Below are 17039 nucleotides of genomic sequence, written 5' to 3'. Positions count from 1 at the left end.
ATTCATAAATGATTTACTCACGTAAACATGATCTGTTTACACATGTCAGTTTATAATATTGGGTTTAATATGTAGGATTGCTCTGAAATTATCTTCACAACATCTCTTTGAGGTGAAGATAATGTTATTCACCCAACTTCTATCTTCATCCAACAGTTTAATCATTATACTAAATGAACAATGTGGGACAAAAGAAACATTGATCTCTGAAGATTTTATCAGAAAGTAATCCTGCTGTATTTTTTAAAATGTCGGGCTATAACTCAACACATTCCTATGTTTTTATCATGTTGTCCAGAATTGACAGGACCTGGATTCAACAATATTTGGTGGACCACATCTTCCCCAGCCTAGTCTTTTGCAATTATTTTTCCAAGATTGGGAAAAGATTAAAGAATCCTGGTAATTGTAAGGATTGTATACAGGTGGTATTAGTATTATTGGAGGGGCGAGGTGTGCTCTATTAGCATTGATCCTTCTAATCTCTGGATAACTGTGTCAGCACATAACTATGTTTCCTTAGAAATAGGGTCTGTGGGCCTAATTTAGTAGGACATGTGTATATGTGCATGTCTGCATTCTGCTAAGTACACAGCAAAACCTACCTACAGAAATGCAGCAAAATGAGTCCCACAAATCAAAACAAATGAAGCGCTGCTCTAAAAAAAACCTGTTGAACCTGCATCCTTGCAGCAAACACATTTAAATCTGACTTCCAAAACTCCACACAAGGTTTGGCTGAATACTATGCAAAATTGCTTTTGAATATTCCAACTCATGAGGTATGCTTTATTTGGCAATACTCATCAGCAGCATTTGTTTGTTTGTCCAACAGGGCATTGTTTCAACAATTATGCCTCTGCCTTCTGCTATGCTCCCAGATGCTGAGGGATTCCTCAGTTGATTATTCAATACCTGTTGATGTTTTCTGCAAAATGGAGGGGTATGTGTGAGGGATTTATCTGGGAGGAATCGGGAATTCCGTGCTCTGCTCAAGATATCCAGAAGTGTTTCACTGCTCTCAATTTTCTTCTTCAAGGGGTTGTATATCTTCCACCAAAGGGCAGAGGGAGGGACATAACAATGGATCGACTCCAGCTGGAATCCGAAAGCTTAGAAGACTAAAACTCTGGTCCCGGTGACCGACTCAGATTGGATCCTACAACATTATCCTGGGACACTTATATTTGCCTTCGTTTGCGGACATGACAGTGTACAGAATTATAGCCATATTATCTTCATTGAAACAAAGGATCAGCATAGATTTGAATAAAATATATTTTAAAATAGCAGAAGCATTCCAAATAAGGCCAGGTCCTGCCCGTTCCCTTACAGATTTGGGGGAAAAGTCCTAAGTACAATTCCAATGCAAGTAGCATAGCAATGCCCATTCCCCACAGCCCAAGAATAGTCAGCTACTTTTACTGTTACCATCTCTAAAATAATTTTGAGAGAGTTGCAGATTCAGAGGTGATGGTTCTAAGAATCAAAAACATGTTGGTGCCTTCCAAGTGACTCTCAATTTTTCCTTAATCTGAAGCCCTACAATGAAAGTTTTTTTAGGACTGCCACATAAGCCACAGATCAGCCATGTGGTGCCTGCACTCACTATGCTATATGACCCCTGCGCCCAACACACACAATCCATGGGATCCCTAAACCAAATAAAAATTAGTTTTAATCTTAAAATAAAAGCCCAAAATATAGAATGTCAAAATCTCAGGTGATTGTCAGCAATAACAAGCTTTCACAAGCTTTTGTAATCTCACTAGGTTTGAGTTGTCATGTGTACACCTTACAGCCCATCCTGGAAGACCTTTGTCCTCCACAGATTGGGAACCATTGGTGGTTCCACAATCCCTTGCCACCATTCATTTTGCCTCAGGTTGATGCCAATTATAGCTGGATACATTTAGTGGGGATCAGATGCCTACAAGTAATCAAGATAAAACAAAGTCCATAAGATATATCCATTCCATTGTCTGTTTCTGGCAGAAGATTGTTTTGGAATGATTACATCAAGCCCATTTTGAAGATCATTTTGAAAGGGCAGTATCCTGTTTCTCTGCTAAAGAGCCTTCTATCAAGCAGGAAGGGTCATAAAACAGAGACTAAAATGAGAAACATTGAACTATTCACTTTAGCAAATCTAAGATTAAGATAGGAATAAAAGCTTCGCACACAGAAGGTAATGCACAGAAGGCTTCATTATGAAGCAAAATAGCCATCACTCCAATCTATTGTTGAAGTTTTTCTTTATGCAAAACAAACAAAATTTAAAAATCCATAAAATAATCTTCAGAGCAGAGAATACTTTGCTGTATGCATAAATATAAATTTTCCCAACTGTCCCAAAATGTCTCGAGTCCCTTCTAATACTCTTGCCGATTTTTTTTCAGCATTTCTTTTGCTGTTCACCAGGAACAGAATGGGAATAGGTTGTTTGTTTGTTTGTTTATTAAAAAGTGCTTTTGTAAAGGATGCTTTTTGGCTCAATTGTTGATTGGAGAATGGAAAGTATCTCAAATGCTGCTTTTTATACATCTCTGCTGCTGCGGTCTAACACTTAATTCTTTGTGCAACTATCATCTTTGTACAAACCTTTTAACGCAGAGGTTAAAGTGGCTGCACATATGGAACAATCCTCTTTCAACTCCACTTTAACTCATTTTAAAACATGCTCATAAAGTAATTTAGTTTTTCCTCTATTTGGGATATCTCTCCATGAATGTGAAGCTTAAAAGCTAGACTGGCAACCACAGTCTGGTAGCCTAACAGAGTGCAAACTAGAGAAGGAGATTAAAGGTAGACTGTGGATGAGCAGTGTTTTTATGCAGATTTCCCTTCCTGCTGGATAATTAATTGCATATGGCTCCTTCCATTAGGGGGCTCTGTGGGCAGGCAGGAAGACAGCCTTTGGATGTAAAGATGGGCAAACTAGCAAATGGGTTTCAAGCTGAAGGACAAGGATGAAGCAAACCAAGGCGCAGAAGTAAACAATGTTCTGGCCAGCTGATCAGAAAAATCACAGGAGGCAGGGGCAAGGGGAGGGGGAATACATACTTTGTTGTCTGAGTTTTGTCTCACACCTCCTTTTAATTCCTTATTCATTAGGTTCCTATACGTTTTATGGCCAGATCTCAAACTCATCAGAATTATAGCTCTTTTGAAAGACAAGTTATTCCACTATAGTTGATTTTTATCCAACTTAAAATGTACTATGTTTTCTCAAATTCTGGGATCTTGAAAATGTCAAAACTGCCCACTTTGGAATTTAGCAACCTGAACAACAGCCCCCCCCCCCGCCCAGCTACCGATAGTGCATAATGCTGTGCTTCCTCAACCTTTCCAGCATGAGGGCCATGAAATCCCCAAAAAAACCAAACAAACCCAAAAACAAAAATCAGAAGTCTTTGATCTTCTACTAGTAGCATGAGACTCAGTTCCAGCCTGAGTCTGGCTGGACTAAACAGAGAGACTGAAATCAGTGCCATTCAATCCATTCCCAGTAACTGGACATCCGTATTTCCAACGTATCCCAATGCATTCTACAAACACCGAAGTCTTCCAGATTTGCATTCAGGGAAGCAGAGCAACTACAGCATGTCTTAGCTTCATGGATCAAGCAGGGGGCTTGGATGATCCAAAGTCATTTGGGAACTCCGTCAGAGCCATCAGGAGAGAGGTGGGCATGCTCTTATCATTCCAGGAATTTGTGAATGTCCCCGTTCAGCTGATACTGGGGGCCCATGGCAGTTTCACTCAGCGGCGGGCAGTGAGTTGCTCCACACTGGCAAGTATGGATCATCATGACCTTCTTGGTAAAAGTGCTCCCATCAGGACAACGGAAGGGTACATTTAGTGTACGAGTATGCAGGGGTACACAGCAGCGGCCATCCAGGCAGGCCCCACAGAAGCTTGGCTGGTAACGGCGTGGGCTCTTGCAACCAGCATGACTGAATCTCACTGGCTCTTGCACTTTGTGTGTCCTCAGACATTTCTTGCCTTTCTAAAAAAAAGGAGGGGGGGGAAGAAAAGCATTTAATGCTACACCTCTAGACCTCTTTCAGGCCCAGACTGCTATGAATTATTATAGCTTTCCTCAGTGTAGTGCATTGCAGCAACCCATCCAAACCTTCTTGCAAACACGGCCAGTAGAACACTGGATATATTGTCCCAAATATCCCTGGAGAAGATCAAGCTACAGAACATTTAATTAGGGTGCCTGAAACGAAAGCCACAGATCAGCATCAGTTAGGGAATGCTGACTTCTATTATGAGATACCCCATTTTTTACCCAAAACCTCTTCAATACCTGGCTGCAGGAAACTCTTATTTTTTATTAATATATACATTCCCATTCTGATTTCCAGAAACTGGGTTATATAATTTTAAGGTCTCTTCCCCGTTTTGATTGCAGTTCTTGTCAACTCCACACAGCCTACGGCGAGGTTCAATGGGGAAGGCTGTTACCACATCTTTTCTTTGGGTTCTGCCATCTCACCTTTAGCTTTGAAAAATCAGGCTGCTCACAGGGCCTGACCTGACACAATCGGGTTTCTTTGATCAGCTTGCATTGGGGATTATTGCTGTTGATGCGGGTAGAGATGCCAAAACCACAACTCTTAGAGCACGGGGACCAACGTGTGGTCTGGGACAAGCATTTGCGCTCTTGCTTTGTATCCTGATCCTGGAAGAATGGTCTCCATCCTGAGGAAAGAGTTGGAAAATCTCATTACTTGACTATCATAGAGTCCCCAAGCCAGACATGAGCAAAAAAAACCCAAAACATCCCAGCAACTGGGATGACTACAAACAAGATGCTGTTGATGGACCAGTAACTGGCAGCCATTAGTGCACTGCTAGTGAGTAGCTCACAGCTGGGCACTTTCAGAAACTGAGCAATTATTTAGATGCTCAGATTTGTCCAGCAAAGTTCCTCTCATGCTGAGAAGAGCCTCTGTGGTAGTTTTGCTGCTCCAGATGGGCATTTCATGAAGCAGTCAAAGCAAAGCAGGCATCAGAAGGATATATAGGACAGATGGTATAGCACAGAAAACCGAAGAAAGAGGAAGAAAGGGAACAAATTAGAGTTCTGGGATTCAGGTACCAACTTTTCTGTTTTTAAAACTTTGGGGACTTGAGCAATGTATTAGGTCAGTGGGGCCCACCTGATATCTGCAGAACGTGTTTTCCTGTTCCCCATCCCTGTAAGGCTAAGAATGTCTGGGGACAGGTTCTACTAAATAAGACCAAAATAGATTTGAACATGGATTTTTAAATGATAGGTTACAAGAATGATCTACTAAAAGTTGACATATAAGGGGACTTCCATGGCTGTAAGAGTCCCTTCAGGGGTGACTTTTACAGCCATGTTTTTTTTTTCCTGCTGTCCTTGTGTTGGAAAAAAGCTATATTGACATAAATTGTGTTGCTCCCCCCAACTATCTTCACCATGACTCAGCAACATGAATGGGGAGTGATGCTGTTGCCCTCGTGCAACTTTTAACAGAAATTAGTTTCAGGACAGTGACTGGTGGATATCTTGCTGGTTTTTCCTGAAGGAAATCCAACCACCTCTCCTGAACATGTGCAGAGTGAACTGATAAATTAACATCTCATTTTTATCATTTGCTTCTGACAAACTTATCAACCTCCCAGGAAATCCAGTCCTCTATAAAGCCTGTGATGATCCAAAAAACCACTAGATGGCAGCATTATAGAGGGGTAATTAAAAAATACATTCTAGGGTACATCAAAGGATCTCTGTTTCCCCACCCAAAAGGTGGGGAAGAGTTCATTGGAAATGCACAAATGCCTGAACCAGAAAAGAACTCGATGCTATTGCGCCTTTAAATCATTTGCCTCTAGATCTTTTTATTTTCCCCCTCTGAAGCCCATTTCCTCTGCAAATCATTTCTGATCAAGTAAAGTATCTTTTCTCCCTCCCATTTCCCATTCCCTGAGGGCATGTGTGCCTCTTAGGCGTCTTCTAATTTATATATTTATTTACAATTTTCCCAATGCAACACATACACACCCTGTACACTCATATCAGATAGCAAGAATCCTGGTTGAAGATCTATCGGTCTCCTGGGAGTTTGATATTGTAAAGATAGAAAGACCAGGTTGCAGCCAAAAGCAAAATACTCCCGGAGGCCCAGTGCCCAACAACTGATGGGGAGAGGTGTTCCTATGGCTGACCTGCTGAGCCAACTGGAGTTGAGCAGACAATGTCCCTGACTGTGTCATCCTCAGGCATGTCTGCATTTTATGTTAGGAAAGGAAAAAACTGGAACAACTAAGAATGGGTCTGGGCTGCCTTAGCAGTGGGCTGCAGATGAGAAGAAAGTAATGCCGTTAGGCTAAACCCACCAAAACAATCAGCTATCTTTGTGCTTTAGCCAACAGGATGTGAGAATTAACCCACAGAATTATCTTGCAATCCCCGAGTTCTTGAGAAAGTGACACTCTGGAAATCAGGTGGGGAAAAAAAAAATCTCATCTGGATGCAGTGCTTTCTGACCCCACCCTCACCACCCACAGTCATGTTTAATAGAAATAGCAGCTGGAAACCAAAGCAAAATGCAAATAAAGAATCACATTTCATGACCTCAAGGAGCATCAGATTTAGATCCCAAAAGGGCAACAGAGTACTGCCATTTTTACCCCTATTTTTGTTTAGTGTTCCCATCCTACTTAGGATCACCTCCCCAAAACAAGGTTCACTTTTTATCTCTTGTTGCTGAAACAAAACTATTTTTAAGCTCAGCTGGTTATAACCTCTGCACATCTTGTTGCTTGTATGTACACTGAGAGCTTATGCCTCGGAGACAAATTCCTTGTGTGTCCAATCACACTTGGCCAATAAAGAATTCTACTTTATTCTATCTTCTGAAAACACAAACTATTGAGAGTGCACAGATTGCATATAGGCAGTAAAAACAGAGAGATTGCAAAACTCAGCCTGAGCCAAAAAATTTAACAGACAACAAATTTAGAAGGCTGCCTTGGCCACTGAATTTGTATTCAGTCACATTTAGATTATATTGCTGCGGATTTCCATGTATTGCTCCTCTAAACCTAATCTGAATAAGACCTACTGTAGGCCTGCAATGTCATATTTCCATTATATATCATAAATGAGGTATCTCTGTAAACTACTTCAAGAACAATAGGTTTGTCCTGAAGCAGCAGCACCATGCAGAGAGCCTATGACATTCCATCCTTAAAAAAGATGATTAGTGGGTATTCTGGTTAGATACTCTGTAGCATTTGTTCCTTCAAAAGAAATACTCCTGACAGATACAACTCTGTGGCCTTATAGCTACCCCTCTCTAGATCTTTGGAGCAATTATAAATTGCAAAATCCTCTTTCTCTATGATTTCTTCTCAACTTTACCAAGATGAATATTTCTTTCAGTTGAATAACCCTAACCCTAACTGAACACACCCACTAACTCTGGTGGAGCTTGAGTAACTCAACGTTGCTGAGTTTCTGTCTTCTGCCCACTCACCTGGCAGGTTTTTCCAGTGTCCGCCTTTGCCCACATAGATGATTTCATTGCTACTGGCCTCTCCTTTTGAGTTGTACTCAAAAGTGACACCTTCATACTTCTTGGATCCTTTGCTGCACACAAATTTCTTGCAGCATTGACCAGGCAGTTTAATGAGCCGGGGACTGGGACAGCCTAGTGAAGCCAGAGGCAGTTCCAGTGGGCAGAGAGGTTGGCAACCCACCGCTCCATCAATGCACGTGCATTGATGTTTGCAACTAGGCTGAAAGTTCTCTCCGTTTTGGTAGATACGGCCATTGTATTCGCAGGTCCGCCCTTCTTGCTTTGCTGAGGAAGGGAAGAAAAAAAGATGTTCCACTTTAGCAGTTGTGTGTTTAAAGGTGTAATCATAGATAACGTACATATCTATAAGAGAGGACCCTGTTAGAAGCTGCAAATTGCATGAGCTACTTAGATGCTGTGTTGGAGCAAGCTATCACTAACCATGCCACCGAAGATTCTTTTTCCTCCCCCAAACCAGGTAATTTCTTATTAATCTATTTTCAAATGAACATACATAACATCCTTTGAAATAGCTGCAGAAAGAAGTCTTAAATCACTCGGAACTTCAGCACAAAAATTTCCCAACCTACATCTAATTAGGATTTCACCTCCATAGTCACCGGGGAGCACTGTTCACACAACAGACCTGAAAAATAACCAGGAGGTATTGAGAAGACTTCAAGGTCACATCCCACTGGTCTGCTCTAATATACAACCCCAATTATTGAAGCTGGGAGTGGTACCCGAAACCTCAGAGTTAGATTATGCAGAAGTGATGAACACAGCAACTCATTGGCTATCACCATTAAAAGTCAGAGGAAAATATTTATTTGCAGGACTGGGTTTTTAGGAGCCGTGTCAACAAGAGGCGAGTGTTCTGAGCTTTAAATAGACATGTGAAAACAGGATGTGAAAAGCACACACAGCCTGGGATCAGGTTGCAATGGCTTGGGACAGGGCTGGAAGGCCTTCTGCTGGAGGGTCTGGGGAGAAGAATTCTAGCATTAAAGGATGTGGTCTTCCCCTTCTTGCTCTGCAACAAATTGTCTTCTTTTTACTTGTTTTGCATGTGCTTATAGGCTTTCTTTTATTTCCTGTCTACTCTTCCACTGGGTGTATGAAGCTATGACTAGATCAGTGATGGTGAACCTTTTAGAGACCAAGTGCCCAAAAACTAGCCCCGCCCCCGCTCCACCCCCTGCCCTGCCCCGCCCTGCCCCACCCCATCCCCCAACCCACCTGCCCACAGGGCCATTCACCGCCTCCAGGGCCCACCACAGATTGCCCAGGCAGCCCAGCAGTGCCATGGCGGCCACGCCCTCTGACCGCACCCCGCAGCATCAACTGTGCAGGATGGGGCATGAGGGCAGAGTCTTGTCTATGCTGCCTGGCTGCCATGTCCTTGGCTGCCCTGCTCCATGTGGGCCACGCTTGGGGGCGACTCTCCTCCAGGGGAGCTGCTGGTGAGGAGGGGGTCGGGGGAGGCGAGGCTGGGGCAACGGCACATGTTGCCCACAGAGAGGGCTCTGAGTGCCGCCTCTGGCATGCGTGCCATAGGTTTGCCACTAGTGGACAGATCATCTGGAAGTCACAGTTTTTAAAGTAAGTCTGCTCATGTATGTACATCCTAGAAGTCTTACCTATGGAAATTAAAAAAAGGTCATCTGCTCTGTTTGCTAAGAAGCAAACCTCCTTCAGTTACGCAGTCTGGTTTTCTACATACATTCTTTCTACTTTCACTTCTGCAAAGCTATTAATTAAAAATATCTCTTTTCTCAAATTTATATCACTGCCCCAATCTCTTTGTATACGACTCTACTGTTGAGCACAGAAGTTACTAGGTACCTACAGAGTGATCTTATTTGCCAGTAATCTAGAGGAAGCTGGGATAAGACACAGTATTTTGAAAACTTATTGTTAGGTCCAAGCCCAGAGACAAGACACTGATATCTAATCAAGTCTAATTCTTCATTTGCTTGCACCTAATGGACAGAATCTTGCCAAACTAAAGCTGCAACTTTCTAACCTAATAGAGGTACCCTGAGAGATTTTTGCCAAAACTCTCCCACTGCTCCTCCAGGTGCACATTCCATCACACTTAGACAAGTTATCTTCATTAGCTCTGAATGATCTCCCTATTTCCAATAACTCACCAAATATCTCTAAAAAAATATCCTTGGGCATGGAGATCAGTCCAGCTCAGATTTATATGCCAAACAGCCTGGACAAAAAAACCTGCCTTCTGTTAAACCCATTGGTCCACCCAGCCAAAACTGTCTACACCAGTGTTTCTCAACCTTGACAATTTTAAGGCATGTGGACTTCAACTCCCAGAATTCCACAGCCAGCAATGCTGGCTGTGGAATTCTGGGAGTTGAAGTCCACATGCCTTAAAATTGTCAAGGTTGAGAAACACTGGTCTTACACACACTGATGAACAGCTATGCTTTAAGCCTCCCATCAGTCGTCTGGCGTATTTGGAGATATGACCTCCCGTGACCTTTGGCTTGCCACAAAACAATGGATGAAGGCCTCTTTCTAAGACAGGTGGATTTGGAAGCATTCCCTGCTACCCAAATACAATGCTGCTGTCTTGTGAAACTGAGGGTAACTAATTTGTTGTTCACTACATCAAGTACTTCTCAGTGCTTAATCATCTAGAAACTTCACTGGGCTGAACATTGTATTATGAGCCAGAATCAAGTAAAACCTCACTGCAAATTCTTAATTATTAACACGGGATTTTCCTAATAGGACACACATGCAGAAATCCCATTATATGAGCTTATAGAATTGTTTTAAAAAACGACTTTAAAAAAAAATTGCTAAAAAATAACCCACTGATACTTCTCTCCAATTTCAGCGGTAGATTTTTAGAAATACAACTCCAGCCTGGAAGTCCAACCTTCTGTCATTCAGAGGGCAACTTCCAGAGCCCTCTTCCAGCCTGGCCCTGTCCACGATCTCTGGGAATCTCTGTAATCCACCTCATCTAGAAGCCCCAGTTTAGGAACGGCTCCTTCCGCTCCGCTCCTAAGCGTGCCAAGGATATAATAAGACTCTGCGCCTCTTACCCCAACAGATGCCCCGATTCGCTAAAGGATCGGCCCCAAAATTGCACTCCAGGCCTTTGTGAGGATCGCAGGGCGACAGCTTGTCACAGTCCTCGTTGAGCTGGCGGGCGCAGACTTGGCAGCAGCCACAGCCGTCGAAAACCGAGCTGACGCCGGGAGGGCAGCGAAGGGGATGTCTTGCGCAGCGGCATGGGAAAGGGCAGCGGCCGGCAACCTGCAAAAGAGCGAGAGTGGACGGGAAAGGCAGTTCTTTCGGCAGCCCTGGGAGTGAAACCGTCCAGCTAACCAACTACCAGCAGGTGAAAACTGACACCGAAGCCGTTTCCTAGATGGCGCTGCGTGCCGCGCCGTCCCGGCATTCTCTCTCCGCCCCCCCCCTCCCCAACCGCGCCGAGGTCTCCATCCCGTCGACCTCCGCGGGAATACAATTCTGGAGAGCAATCAAAGCATCTGCTACGGAGACCCGCTGAGGTCCTGCGAGCGGCAACTCTGGGAATCGACGGAAGCCGAAAAGGAAACCGCTGCGCACCCTCGACGGGCTGGTGCTATTCCTGATCTCGCCCGGCTTGAATTTAGGCAGGCGGTGAGGTTTAGCCGGGTCCCCCCCTGGGGTGTTATGGAACACCTAGGTCCCCTCCTGGGGTGTTACAGAACACCTGGGGTGTTACGGAATACCTCGGAGGTCAAAAGGTATAGGGCTTCCTGCCTGAGCAGAGGGTTGGACTAGAAGACCTCCAAGGTCCCTTCCAACTCTTACCATTCTGTTATTTTGTCAAGCCGAATTCGGTGGCCAGATGAAGCCGGAACACGAAGGGAAGTGCACCCAACCCGTCCCCTAGTATGATCTGAGTCAGCCAAATCCACCCCCACCCCCCACCTTCGGGAAGGTTAGCGTTGGGGGCTAAGCAAGCTAGAAGCTTCTACTGGAGATTTAATGAGAATTTGATCCAAGCCCAGTATGATTTCTGCTGTTTTGACAGCTAGTCATTGTTTACTGTCATACTGACAGTAATGTCGCACCCCCCCCCCCCAATTCACTTGTCGAAGTAGAGGGGAAAGGGCTAGTCTAGCTAAAACTACTCACCAGCAAGAAACACAGCAGGAAAGCAAGGAGGGTCAGGGCAGCTGGTCTCATTCCTGTTTGATGAGAAAAGGCGGCCAGGAAGAGGGCGACTGTTGCTGAAGGAGAGAATCAAAAAGACCAGGGAGGCAAACTCCCAAAGGATCCAGATGAGACAGAATTGACAGTTGCTGCAAAATTGTCTCCCAGACGCCTTGCCTCTATAAGGTCTCAGGACACTGGCACACCCCCTTTTATGCTACTTTCAGTACCTACAGAGCTATAACGTTCTTTCTGTATTTATATTTTCCCCAGGCACTCCCACCTACCGGGCTGAGGGCCAATAGGAGCCTCCTGTCAGCCAATAGCAACGGTGGCGCACTTCCAAACATTCCAGGGGATGGACTTTGGAAAGGTAGGAGGGGCCGCATGAATAGAGTCATTCATAAAATTAGAAAGCCAGTGCATTCCGAGGCGATGTGCATTTAGTCTCGCGCGGGCCAAGATGTTCCGCTAGCAGAGAAGCACTTTTTATGTAGACTGTTGAATAAGGTTCTTACTCCCATGGGGCACATAGCTACATAGCCAATCTAGTGTGAGGAGTAGCCACAAACATTCCTGACGTGCAAAAAAACAAATTAGGCAGAAGGAAAACACCATGGAAGAAGAGAAAATAAACGGGAGGAGGCCAGTGCTGCCTTTAGCAGAGCAAAACTCTGATCTGACTTTAAGGTAGATTCAAAAGCTCTGGAAACTGGGAGCATCAAATACTTGAGATTACTATGGAGAATCTGAATGCCTGTGATATTCTGTGCAGTTTTCAGGAGAATGCACAAGTGTCAGGTCAGGCTGAATTTATACCAATGAATCTGGCTTAATCTTAAATGCACATAGACAGCACCAGAAAGAATGAGGGCTACTACCACTAAACCATAGTTATGAAGAGGAGAGGGCCGGCATCTATTCTGCTCTCAATTCCTTGGAGAGAGAAATGCTATCCCTAGGATTACCTGCATGCTGCGGTTCAATTTATCAACTTTCATTTTTTTATGAAGCTATATGACAATCTTTGCGGCCCTGTTTCAAATGCACATCACATGCTGAGGGATGAAGGGCCTTTCAATAGTTTCCCTCTCCCTCTTCCCACCTTTGGTATTATGAAATACGGTCTGTGGATCTTTGCTGTTTTAACCACAAGCAGGATTGCATTGTTCCTCATTGTATTGGTGCGTGTTATATATATATAACTCTTTTATTTCCTAAAATGTTTGATTGTAAAATGACTAATAAATCTCTAAACTAAGGAAATAAAATCATAAACTAATTTAAAAACAATTTTTGTCACATCTATATAAAGAAGAATGATTTCACTACAACAATTTCTCAGAAGAAAATAAAAGAAGACAGGATACTCCATTTTCTGCAAATGTTTACAAAAACTATATAAAAAAAACAAACTTAGATTTATGGGCTATACAGAGTAGTTGCCTGGGTGAACAATTGGCACAGTCATGGAAGTTATTCCTAGCTTTGATCATCTCAAAATACATTTTTCCCCATGCACCCACCCATGTTGACCTATTTTTCCATATACCTAGAAATGGGTATCCATTAATATCTTTGTAAAGGGCAGACTAGAATTAGAATCACAAAAGTGCCTGCCCTCAGGACCTCAACAGAGCCCAGCAGAGGCCTGGGTGTAGTGGATCTTAATTTTGTTCTTTTGTGAGCTAGGTTTAGTCTTTTCTCAGCCAAAGACTCATCGGGCTTCCAATAATCACAACAGCACAAAGACTGTGCCGACACTTAGCTTCTATGTTAACCAAATCTTACATGAAGGGTGCCTATGATAGCATTCTTCAAATAGCTGAAAGAGTGTCACAGAGAAGGTCAAGACCTCTGATCCATCATTCCAGAATGTAAGACAAGGAATAATGGCTTTAAGTTAAATTACAGGAAGAGAGAATCCAACTGGATGTTAGAAAAAGCTTCCTAACTTAAGAGCAGTTTAACAGGGGAGCAGTGGTGGGATTCAGCCAGTTCGTACCACTTCGGCAGAACCGGTGGCTAATTGTTTATTGCCAGGCCCAGAATGGACTTCCAGAAGCAGCATCCACAAGAGAACTGGTTGTTCACATATTTGAATCCCACCACCGCAGGGGTGGCAATTAGCCACAGAAGTAAAGGAAATCTTCTCCCCCCCCCCACAAGTAGAAGCTGCACAGCCATTGGGTTGCTTTAATTTAGACCCTTGCTTTGAACAAGGGACTTGCTTGATGGCTCCTTCCAACAGATGGCCCCTTCCAATTCTATGATTCTGTGAAGTGAGTCCAATCCATCTCTTTTTACTGAAGCTTTGGGACAGGTTTAAATATGGATATATAATTACTTAACACTTGAGGACTCAATGCTTAATGACGCATAAGGGAATGTGTTAGTTTACTTAAACTAACGAGCATATTTTTGTTACCTTGCAACCAATGTTTGCTGACTTATGAGTATTTTGTTCGTCTCTTATAATCTTCCTTCTTATAATCTATGCTCAGCTCAGCAGCTGTTGCCTAATATTCTGAAACATGCCAAATCAACATCTCAGAACACTTGCAAGTTGCTTGCAAGCAAAATAACATGATGTTAGAATCGTTCAGCTTGGCTCTTACTGCTTATACCAGGGATAGGTAACCTTGGCTCTTTTATGACTCGTGGCTGGCTCAGGAATTCTGGGAATTGAAGTCCATGAATCATAAAAGAGCCAAGGTTGCCTACTCCTGGCTTATACCTTTCAGAGGCAAACAAGAGGCTATGATAACTTGCATCTGAGAAGATAAGAAGCTATCAGAAATCCAGCACCGACTAGTTGGACAGCTCCTCCCAGCTGCCATGCCTGGGTACTGAGGATTAATGGAAGTGGATAGACTCTGGTTTGTACCATATCTATGACAACAAAATGGTTTCTAAATTCTGAAGAGATTCTGATTCATAATATGTCTCCTTTTTTTTTTTGGATAAGCAAGCCGCAAAAGATATTTCAAGCTAAAATAAATGTATGTCTTCCTTTTTTATCTACAATTCTATGGCTTGTACATTTTCCTGACCTTCTGTTTTTAGATAGTTCTGCCTGGCTACTCTGATTCCATGGAATTAGCCCACATCCACTCAAGGCAATTCTCTGGGGCATGTGCACAGGCATAGCCAGAGATTCAGGGAGGCCTTCCTGAGCTTTCACAAGTGCTGCTTTTTGGCCTCCAATTTATCCTATCAGATACTCTTCCTTTCCCAACAACTTTCATTTCACCCCAGGATACTCTGGTTTGCTTCTGCTTTTCTCAGACCTCCCAGCCTTTGGAATACGGCTTGGAAGACTGGATCTTCTTTTATCAAACATGCCTTCTTCCTACATTCCTAGGATAAAGGAGGTCTACTTTTTAGACTTTTTAATTTTATAATATGTCGCATCCCAAGAGATAAAGAGTCTTCTGCTAATAAAATTGTAATTCTATTACACTATCTTAGCTCTCAAATTCTATACATTAGCCTACACCAGGGGCCTTCAAACTTGGCCCTTTTATGACTTGTGGACTTCAACTCCCAGAATTCCTTAGCCAGTGTGCCTGGCTGAGGAATTCTGGGAGTTGAAATCCACAAGTCATAAAAGGGCCAAGTTTGAAGACCCCTGGCCTACACCCTAAGTTTAATGAGAGTTTACTCTTGAGGTAGTGAAATAAGATTGAAGTATCTGAATGGAAATTGTTTTCCACCTGAGCTCAACTTACATCTTTTAGTGTCAGGAAATTTTACAAAACTACAAAAGTTTTAATTCAATAAAACACCAAGCTTTCGTTGGCAACTGCCAACATCGTCAGGGTACATTCTAGTCGATGGGGAAGCTCTTTTATAGGTGAGACGCCGTTTGCGCCCGGCTCCTAGATTGCGTCACGGGTCCCAGCCGGCCAATCTGCACTTTAGTCGTGGTTTGTATGTCATTACCTGCATTTTCCTTACTTTTCCTGCCTGTGTGTGTGTTACTGCCCATTCCCCCCTCCTCATATGACTGTAACATATTCTTTGCCTTCCTTTGTTTCCCTTTTTTGATCACTCATAAACTCTACCTGCCTAAGCTGTTCTCTCCTCCCACACTCCTCCCTGGGACGCTCCCCCTCAATACACTTCCCTCCACCTTCTCCCCCTCTTTGTCCGTTGTCATCCTTCCTACTGCGGATGTTCTGATGAGGGAGAGGGACTGGAGAATAGGAATCAAGGCGAGATACTTAGAGCAAAGCTCTGCGGTAGGAAGGATGACAACGGGAATGCAAATGACAGACAAAGAGAGGGAGAAGGTGGAGGGAAGTGTATTGGGGGGGGGGGAATGGGCAGTAACACACACACAGGCAGGAAAAGTAAGGAAAATGCAGGTAATGAATGAATGATCTAGGAGCCGGGCGCAAACGGCGTCTCACCTATAAAAGAGCTTCCCCATCGACTAGAATGTACCCTGACGATGTTGACAGTTGCCAACGAAAGCTTGGTGTTTTATTGAATTAAAACTTTTGTAGTTTTGTAAAATTTCCTGGTGCTCTTGCTTTTTAACTGTTTAATATGAATACACCCAGGAATCATTTGTTTGTTTTTAATACTATTATTATAGTATTATAGTATTAAGAAAGAAGATTTCTTTCTCCCATATTTGGGCTGACAGGGTGTACATTCAAGGTAAAAATCTCCTCCCCCTGTCTCTCTCCTGATAGCTAACAGAGTGGGAGAGAGCCTGTGGCTTAGAGGTTATAACAACTGCCTAACATGCAGATAAGCCCAGGTTTGAATCTCAGAAGAGTAAGTCTGGCTGAAGAGAGTTAATGGAACTCAAAATAGCTATACCAGTTCTCTCTTTATTCTTTGTTAGCAACCTAAAAATGTAAAATGATGTCGCAGTTGGCGACTGCTGCTTGTGGATGACTCTAGATTGAGCTGATACAGGCAAAAGAAAAAGAAAGAAGATTTCTTTCTCCCATATTTGGGCTGACAGGGTATACATTCAAGGTAATATATATATATATATATATATATATATATATATATATATATATATATATATATATATATATGTCTTTGGTTGTTCGGGTTTTCTCCCGCGTAAAATTGGAAGTGTCTTGGCGACGTTTCGACGAAGTCCCATTCGTCATCTTCAGGCTGGTGTTTTCAGCTTCGTGCTTCGAGCAGCAATGTGTGGTCTTAGCTGTTTCTTCCTTTTAACTGCCAGTGGGGGTATGAAATGATTGGGTGGGAGCTTGGCTGTGTTCTGATTGGGTGGAGGTGTGTTCTGAATGGTTAGGGGCTTGGCTGTGCTCT

General features: G+C 43.2%; 1 protein-coding gene across 1 annotated transcript; it reads right to left on the bottom strand.

Moving 5' to 3' along the window:
• Positions 1-917: 917 nt before the first annotated feature.
• On the bottom strand, positions 918-11974 carry LOC120309373 (CCN family member 1-like). The gene is made up of 5 exons (XM_039346535.1): positions 11718-11974; positions 10634-10847; positions 7518-7844; positions 4505-4710; positions 918-4009 (listed from the first exon to the last, which is right to left on the bottom strand). The coding sequence occupies exons 1-5, from the start codon at positions 11766-11768 to the stop codon at positions 3701-3703; spliced, it is 1107 nt and encodes a 368-aa protein (XP_039202469.1). The 5' UTR covers positions 11769-11974; the 3' UTR covers positions 918-3700.
• Between the last annotated feature and the right edge of the window lie 5065 nt (positions 11975-17039).

This window comes from Crotalus tigris, unplaced genomic scaffold (assembly GCF_016545835.1).
Source record: "Crotalus tigris isolate CLP2741 ecotype Arizona unplaced genomic scaffold, ASM1654583v1 scf7180000018005.443694, whole genome shotgun sequence".
Classification (NCBI taxonomy): domain Eukaryota; kingdom Metazoa; phylum Chordata; class Lepidosauria; order Squamata; family Viperidae; genus Crotalus; species Crotalus tigris.
The sequence above is the reverse complement of the archived record's forward strand: the minus strand, read 5'-3'. Positions and strand labels throughout refer to the sequence as shown.

What these genes read in the sequence shown, in the direction of transcription:
- LOC120309373 (XM_039346535.1), bottom strand. Translation starts at nt 11,768, where the DNA reads ATGAGACCAGCTGCCCTGACCCTCCTTGCTTTCCTGCTGTGTTTCTTG. An exon ending in ACACTGGAAAAACCTGCCAG is followed by an intron (nt 4,711 to 7,517) that starts GTGAGTGGGCAG and finishes CTCTTTCCTCAG; the next exon opens with GATGGAGACCATTCTTCCAG. An exon ending in CTGATTTTTCAAAGCTAAAG is followed by an intron (nt 4,010 to 4,504) that starts GTGAGATGGCAG and finishes CCTTTTTTTTAG; the next exon opens with AAAGGCAAGAAATGTCTGAG.